Source organism: Penicillium griseofulvum (assembly GCF_001561935.1).
Source record: "Penicillium griseofulvum strain PG3 chromosome Unknown contig_89, whole genome shotgun sequence".
NCBI classification, from domain to species: domain Eukaryota; kingdom Fungi; phylum Ascomycota; class Eurotiomycetes; order Eurotiales; family Aspergillaceae; genus Penicillium; species Penicillium griseofulvum.
This window is the reverse complement of record NW_024467478.1, coordinates 712786-721462: the sequence shown is the minus strand read 5'-3', so window position 1 is coordinate 721462 and position 8677 is coordinate 712786. Positions and strand designations below refer to the sequence as shown.

Sequence of the window (8677 nt, the reverse complement as noted above, 5' to 3'; positions counted from 1 at the left end):
ACTATGGAATCTTCTCAGTCTAACCCTCCTACCTCGCCTAACTCTACAACTTCACCCGCATCCCCAAAATCTCTATCGAAAATTCCAAGACGGATCAGCTCCAAAAGAATTGGTCTTCCCGATTTAAAACTGCACTGGAAAGGGCGGTTAAGGCCAGAGGGAAAACATACTCCCAAATTACGACCTTGGTTATTGGGACGATGACAACACTCGTGCTCAAGAAGATAGAGAAGCCTTTTCCTATATAATGGCTGATCTTTTCGGAGTTGCCAGCCAAACATTTATCATCAACCACAAAAATCCCGTTCTAGGCTGGAATTTGGGAGATCGCTTACACTAAGGGTAGAACTAGACGTACTCCTATGATCGGACCATCACTGATTCGCATACATGAGCTCCGCGATGTTTCGATCCGAGCTGGCGGAGAAAACATTCCATTCAGAGATCGGCCCCAAGACAAGACATAAACTCTCAATGATTTCCCTTTTTTATTCTTTCCATGTTTATGCTTTTATCTTTTTTTGGCTTCCTAGCGCCAAATTGAAACCGCTTATTTTTCTCAAACTATAAGACACAACGACCATCAAGGCAGTGTTTTGCCTCTTTAAAGTGTTTAAAAAGTAGATTGGCCGGGTGTTCCATGCTGATGATAATGATATCAGGTGATCTTTATGAACTTGGCACTAAAGCATTCCTAATCACAAAGTGTCCACTGGACAGCGATTGATAGATAGGAAATAAAAGTAAGAACATTGAAGGTGTTCGATATTTTAATCTTTGCAAAGAAATCTCTTGGCGCAAATCTCAGTTTCCCTTCCAGGGACCAGGTCGCAGCATCCGATCCTCTTTTCCGTAAACACTGACATCCTTGACAATGGCAATGAATCGCCGATGATTTTCCTTGGATTCGCCAATACGAGGACGGAAGACCTTCAAGAGATCGCTGCTGAGAATGCCAGATGCTGGGATGGCTGCATGGATTTCTCCGGCCGTCGGGAACGTCTGGTTTCCAGAAATTGGGGTCGACACACGATTACCTGCGGATGATTAGCTCATGTCTTGTATAGAAAATAGATGGAACTCACCTCTGAGGGCGTCGGGGCTGTTGGCACGACTTCCGGAGACCCGAGGCAAAGGACTTGCGGCGCGGGACCCTTGTGGGGTGCCACCACGAGAAGCAACAGTAGGGTTGAGTTTCAGTTTCTTGATCTTACCACCCTCGGTCATTTCAGCTCCAGATCCAACACCAGTGTCGACATCACTGCCAGATCCAGCGCCACCAGGAATGTTTCGCACGCGTTTCTTGCCAGTCTGCGTAAATCAGTATGTATTGGCCAAAAGGGAATGATTGTACGTACCTGCAATGCCGATGGAGAGATCGGACGCGACGGGGGCTGGGACGTAGGGAGATGCATGCTTTTGGCCTTCTTTCGGGACGTATCGGTGCCGCTCGCATCGGATGCGTTTGGTGATCCAAGCCTTTTCCGAGACGGTTTCTTCAGGGCATCTGTATGCTTGGGACGACCAGAGGGAGTGTTTGTTCCCTTGGAGGAGGTCGCTTCTTTCTGGAGCTTTTCTTCTTCGGCCTTCTTGCGTTCCTCCTCCTTGGCCCGCTCAGTTTCGCTGTCATCGGAGCTCTGTACACATTAGTTTCGGGTTTGCTGTTGAAGATGGGTGGAAACTTACCTCCTCATCCGAGTACGGATTGACGTCTGAACCACTGCTGTAATCAAAGTTCCGTTCTCTCCTCTTTAGGGCCTTGCGCACACCCTTGCCCAACACACGTCGGGCCTCTCGCTCACGTTTCTCTCGCATTTCCTCAGCGTCATACTCCTTCTCGTCCTTGAGATTGAACACGTTCGCCTTAAGCTGGTCCTCTTTAATTCTCTTTTCGGCATCCTTCGCATCTTCATCCTCATTGAAGAGGTCATCATGCTCTTCGTCGTCGGCAAATCGATCCTCTTCGAAATCCATTTCACCGGCCTCCAATCCTGCGCCCTTTCCGGCATCTGTACCCTGCTTTCCGGCGTAGACTTTACGCTGCTTAGCGTATGTTTCCAGTTCTTTCTCTTGCTCCAGCTGCTGCTGCTTTTCCATGAACCACCGAGGGTCTTTCACTCTCTTGGCCATGAACTTCTCTGCTTCATCAATGGTCAAAGCCTTGAAGTTACTCTTCGCGTTAAACTTGTACCATTTTTCGACCGGTATCATTCTCATCTTTCCGTTGTCAAGGACAAAGACTGCATGTGTTTCGGACAGAGCTGCTTCGTAGTTTCCAACCCAGGTGTGCTGGTTGTCGAAATCCTCCAGATGCCAAGGCAAGGCCTCTTCGTACTTGATCCGTGCTCGTGCAATCTCTTCAGGGGTCATATCCGACTTGAAGACCTGCTGCGTCTTCTGCTTCGGGGCATTTGGTCGTTTCGAGGTTGAGCCGAGAGCCGGGGCGATTTGTGAAAGATTCTCAGCGCGTTCTTTTTCGCGTGCTGCTTTCCGAGCATCAAAGGCTTCACGTTCAGCTTCATCCATCGGCTGGCCATCGATTTCGTTTCTTCCTGAATTCGGATCGTGAGTTCGTGAACGCGGGTCGCGGCGGTGAAGTCGAACTGGTCGTGTAAATTGTGATTCATCACGTGGGTCGACGCTCTTCTTTGAGGCAAATCGCGCGATGTGGTGCTTCAGCCCTTCCATCAGAGCTCGCTTTGTGGTCACCACCGGGTAATCAAAGTATTTGTCACTTAGCAAAGGGCCGCTAAACCCATTTGAAGCCATTTCCTTGTTTGAAAGCTCAAGCATAGGTCGCTCGGACTGAAAGATCGCCTGGGGGTTGGGCTTTTGTGGCCGTGATGGAAGAGTCTTGGTGGCTGTTCCATTGCCGGCGGGAGTGGCGCCAGCTGGTTTGGGAACAGGCCTTCTCTTCGGTCGGACCAAAGGGTCCGCTGCTCTTGGACGACGAATCCTCATCAGCGGCGCACCGTTTGGCCCGGTTGGAGTGCGAGCATTCGAGGGATTCGTTGGGGTCGACATGTTGCCGGTGTACAAGGCAGAGTTGTACGAGTGGTAAAAAGCGACGGAACGGGTCGGGCCAGGGGTGGAAACAAGGAAGAAATGTAACCTTTTGCCTGTCTTGTGTTGCGACAAGGGGCAGGTTGAAAGAGTGAGAGATGAGAAAGTCACTTTGAAAGAGCTGGAGGCAGCGACCCGCAGGTATGACGGTTGACCTCGGAGCAAATGTTTACCCGTCCCGCTAACATGGTCACGTGGCTCGGGGAGATCTCCGGGTCATGTGGTCCGTGCACAGGAGGCTCTTTTAAAGATCAACACTTAACTCTTTGACTCGCGCCAAGTAATAAAGAACATAGGTCAGCTATTCTTCATTTTCTATTTCACTAGGTACTGCATTTCCATAGAGTTTTATAATCATATTAGATTTTCTATTTTTTACAGTTAATGCAAAATCTACTGGCCAAATCGTTGACCCGGTCCTAGTGGTTTATATGGACAAGCAATCCAATCACAGCCCTTGAGACAGTTAGCAGGGATCAAACAATCAGAGACTTGGGGACTTACTTGTTTATAGATCTCAGTCCCCCACCATTTGAAACCATCGACCAAGCCTGGGTAGATGAAGGCGAAGAAGACCACAACCACTGCGAATGCCAAACCAGAATCCAATGCAGCCGACAGGGTCATTGCATATTTTTCCCACCATGCGGTCCTCCGTCGACGAATCACATAATTAAACACGAAACATACAAGAGCCCAAATGGAAAAGTTGAGACCGGTTGCAGGTGGTATCCAGCTCAGACTGCCAAACAAGATAGGGAAATTGACCATACGCCAGAAGCTCTTCTTGCTGTGTCTTCCCAGAAGCCATGCTCCGAGGGGAGCCACAGCTCCCACCAAAAAGGCCCAGACAAGCGGACGATACAATCCTCCCGGGCCAAAGAAGCGCTGGGGCCCAACGACTCCCCAAAGAATGCTGCCGTTGAAATGGACTCGAGCAATGGGGCAGTTGAAACCGTTGATGGCCTCCGGGGTGCAAAGTCCCGGGACAAAAGTGAACATCCAATTCAGCACACCAATTTGGGTCAGACTCGAGACCAAAGTCGCCATCATCTGGACGCCAAACAGAATCCGCGGTGGAATCTTCATATAATGGCCAAGTTTGAGGTCTGAGGAAAATTTGATCCCTTGTGCAGAGCTGATATATGAGTAGGTCACGAAAATCATGTTCGCTACAGGCCTTCCCGGGAATACAATACCGCAAAGGAGTTGGCAAATCAGATAGAGGCTGCTATGTTGATTGGTGACGGCCATGATGATGCCCACTGGGATGAAAAACAAACAAGTAATACCAAGAGCCAAGAGTAGCCCATACCAAGGTAAGTGTGTTGGATAGCTTTCAGGCTAGGGTCAGCTACCATGAAAGATTAAAGAGGCGGGGGAACGTACTATTCCACCGTGAAGATGGCAGTAGCAAGCATGGAAATGAACACGAGAAGATACCATGTGAGGGGAGCATCCCTGTAGCGCCTCATCAAGCGACAATGAACATCTTCTCCTCCTAATGGGATCTCCTGGCTCGGTTCATGGGAGGCGGTCCTTGGGATGTCATAACTCTGTCGAACCGTATCATTGCTTCCACGAAGGGGCTGATAGGTTTCCATGTCTGGCACTTCTCGTCTTTCCTCAAAAGCCTTTCTGGTCTGATGCCAGATGTCCTTCCCATACCAGCAAACGGTGTGAGTGACAAGGGATGTCAAAGCAGCAAATTGAACACCGTAAGACAACACATAGGTTATTGGGAGATAAACTGGCGAGTAATCTTGATAGGCCTTTTCATCAAACAGAAAATCCGTGGTCAAGATTCGGCTCACTTCGTATGGTTTCCCAGCGTTGTCGAACACTGCTGTTGACACTATGGGCATATATGCAGAGAAAAGAACATTTTTATAATCTTCGTTTGATCAGCAGAGTCAAATAAGACAAGACGGGAAGATCTTACAAAGTATTGGGGCAACTACCCAGATGACAACCACCAGTCCCGTCACGATATTAGCTGCGGCCCACCAAGGCGTGAGTAATGGGGAGCCAATATAAGCAATCTGAGCCCAATCGAAGGTCAAGGGGAACATTCCGAGACCAGAGGCAACACCGAACTAGAAAGGTTAGTCAAAGCAGTTGGAGACGATCTGAATATCCTACCAAGTTCGAGATCACAACGTTCTTGGGTGCCAACCATGTGATCACATTAAAATAACTTAGAGCAGGCATCAGGAGTCCCGGAACAAAATACCAGAGAAACGCCCCTGCCCACACAATGACGAAGAATTTATAACGCGAGATACTCCACCCATTTGCCTTTTTATTGACAGATTTGTGCATTGTAGAAAACATTGCAGTGGACATCAGGGTTCCCGGCCAAATCATAGCCGATGGCCGCACGAGGAATCGTCGAGTTAGACCCGCGAATGCATATCCCAAAACCTGAGTGGATATGATGAGCAGCAGCTGATACATAATTGGAACATCCTGGTTGTAAAATTTATGTTGCTCGACAATAACCTGTCTTGGTCAGCTTCGTCCCAAATATTCCGTTGGTGTACTAACATCAGTCGCGAACGCAAACCCAAAAGAAACATTGCTGCTAATATAAACGCAAGCATGCTCCTTTTCATTCCAACGGCCCTGGGCAAACCAAAGTCTGACTCGGGACGCCAATGGAGGAGCCGGCTCTATCTCACCAGAGAGTGATTCCCGGTGATGAAGGGATCCGTTCTCAAAAATTTCGAGAGGGTCACCTGTTTGTTTGAAAAGCACATCCCAGAACTTTCCTAGTGGATGGACTAGGACAAGAGCAATGATTGGGGTAATGGCAACACTGGGATAACGCAAAGAAAAGAAAAGATTGGCGGCAGAGCCCGTCAAAGAGAATAATAAAGATAGTATCCACATTCTCGGTGCTAGGAAGCATTAGATATAAGCAGAAAAAAAGGACCATAAGAAGGCGTACTGTTAATAGAAAGAGTGATATCATCCGTCGCTGGAACCGAAGCTCGTACTTGGGCATACGGCGAGTTGTCTGGAGGATCCTCACCCGAGGATTTCGAATCATCATCGTCAATATCGAGGACATTTTCATCATCACTTGTCATATACGGCGAAGACGCCGGTGTCTCCTGCATCACCGGGTTGCCCGGTACGGCCAATCCAGTGGCAAACGAGTATTTCGAGTCAGGACCGAATCCCACATCGGACGTGGCGGATGAAGGCCGACGATTTGCTCTCTCTGCGTATAAGCTGTTTCGTCGCCTGACAGAGGAATGTGATCGTCTGGGAGTAGGCCCTGATGCGTTGGAAGAGCTTCCGATGCCATTCTCGAAGCCCATGCGTTGTGAACCTCCGCGAACATTGCGACTATGCGAAACTGAAATATCATCTTCCGAGTCGTCCGGGCTTCGCAATGCTCCGTAAGTGGAAGCACCCAGGGCGGGCGTCGAGGGAAGAAGAGGGGCGCGCGACATGAAGGCGCGAAAGCGCTGAACAATCCCTGTATCGGGGTTCACGTCGGATTGTAGATTGTCAATTTCGGGGTAGTTTCCATTGTCGCTCTCGCAATCATCGAAATTGGAATCAGTCTGATCCGATTCAGCGGGAAGCCACTTGCGCCTCGAGGTCGAGGGACAAGACAGCTTCCGCGTCCGCAGCGGAATATTGGTCGACGTGATGGTGGGGGGGATGATGAAATACTTTTAGTATTTCGGGTTAGGGCGTGCAGTAGCTCGAGATCGACCTGGGCATTGAGGAATCAGAAAAGAGAGCCACGGAGCTAGTGGAGGACTAAGGTCGTGGTGTGGTAAAAAAGGACCTGTCGTTCCTCTCCGGGGCTGCCCCACCCGACATCGGCAGATTTATCTTCCTTTTCAATTACCTTAGCCCTGGAGAAGATATACGATTATACAATATTCGGCGTTGTATAGGGTTCATTTCCATATATACAATTGATTTGGTATCTAATTTAAAACAGTTCTACAACCTCTTCATCCTGGTTCTTAGGTGCCTCGACTTTAGGTTGTTCGGGTTCCCCTTCGCCTTCACCTTCCTCGTCTCGCATCAGGACCTGCACTAAACGGTCACATGCCTCTGTCACATTCTCATCTTCAACATGCATGTGAGTTTCACGGATCAAGGGGTAAACCTTGACCCGTCGCATTATATCCCGGCCCTCCCGAGTTGTGGTCAAGAGAAGCAAGGTCTCCAGATGGGTCGTGATGATGGTGGGGTCGCTGTCTCGTTGCTTATCGGGCGGCAACAGCTGGAGATCTGGCAGCATGTCTGTAGTATCCTCATCAGACAGCTCCTCTGGACCTGCAAGCGGGAGCAACAGGTAAGGAAGAAGATTGGCACCGTCCTCGTCAAAGAGCATTGGATGCGCAGCGAGTTCGAAAGCCACGTTCTTGATTGTAGAGGCAATGCCCTTCCTTCGGATATCGCTTTTGTGCTCGGTGAAGACCGTCAGCTTGGTGATGGGGACCACGTCATCGTATTCCTGACGTTTGGTGAAATAGGCTCTGCCCTGTTCCGTCTGGGACAGGTCGGCAAACACATATGATAGGTAGTCATAATTGGCACGCTTGTTGAGAGCACCCTCGGCGCCCTTCACGAAGCAGTCCATCAACTGATCGATCGCGTTCTCGGAGGTGGATACGGCTTCAGAGGCTTTTCGCTTGAGGGTGAGCAGTTTCTGTAGGTTTTCGTGCTTGACAAGATTGGCCAAAAGCATGGCCACATCATCGGCGTTGGGCTCCTCAACATTCTGAGATCAAATAATTAGCCCAATTGTTGTATATAGGTACATCTGAGACAAACTCACCGTCAATTTCGCAAGCAAGTCCTCAACGAATTCGTCCTCGGCGAGAAGTTTCAACACCTCTTCATCGCCAGACAAGTTGATCAGGATGGTCAATGCATTCTTAGCAATTGGCTGTACACATATATCAGTCGAAAGTCACCCCCCATGGTCGCAGATAACGCACAATATAATCGCGGACCAGAAGCTTCAAATCGCGGACGGGTAGGAGTTGATGGCGCTTGAACAATTCAGGCTGGGCTGTAGAGAAGCCGACGAGGTTTTCGCAAGCTATGAGCTGTTAGATCATATATTCGCGCCGCGAGAGGAGTTGTCGTACCGATTTGTCTGATCTGGGTGTTTCCATGGTGCAGGAATTCCACCAGCTATAGAGACAGATGTGAGTGAGCTAATCGGTAACGTAGGCTGTAGGCACGTACCTCTTCGAGTTCGGTCGGCATATTTGGAGGAGTACAACTATTAGCCAGAAAGAAGGGCTTCTAAGAGTGTCGTCAATCCCAAAATCGCAGAAATCTCAAAGATTTTTTTTTCCCGCGGAAGTGGGGGGGTTTTCGACGTCACTGGAAACGCGGAGTCACTTACTTAGCCCTGAGATCTTTACTACGATTTGTAATACCACACTTATGGATATAGAACAATATTAGACATAGTCATATGTACTTTGAGCTGTATAATCTAATCTAGAATCCATCTCTTACAAATAAATGTGTCGATGCTACCATATTTCTTGAAAAGAGGTCGGAATTGCCCCGCCTCTAGCGTTCCCGGAGATCATCTCCTCCATCTTTGACCTTTAAACAACTATAG

General features: G+C 49.0%; 1 protein-coding gene across 1 annotated transcript; it reads right to left on the bottom strand.

Moving 5' to 3' along the window:
* Positions 1 to 804: 804 nt before the first annotated feature.
* Positions 805 to 8310, bottom strand: PGRI_043140 (Uncharacterized domain UPF0507; the record flags this gene model as incomplete). Its single annotated transcript, XM_040792027.1, has 15 exons — positions 805 to 1037; positions 1086 to 1311; positions 1359 to 1637; positions 1687 to 3123; positions 3568 to 4201; positions 4453 to 4957; positions 5006 to 5159; positions 5206 to 5565; positions 5611 to 5963; positions 6014 to 6749; positions 7034 to 7816; positions 7874 to 7984; positions 8037 to 8140; positions 8190 to 8235; positions 8290 to 8310. 15 exons carry the CDS (start codon positions 8308 to 8310, stop codon positions 805 to 807), a joined length of 5982 nt encoding a protein of 1993 aa, XP_040643937.1.
* Between the last annotated feature and the right edge of the window lie 367 nt (positions 8311 to 8677).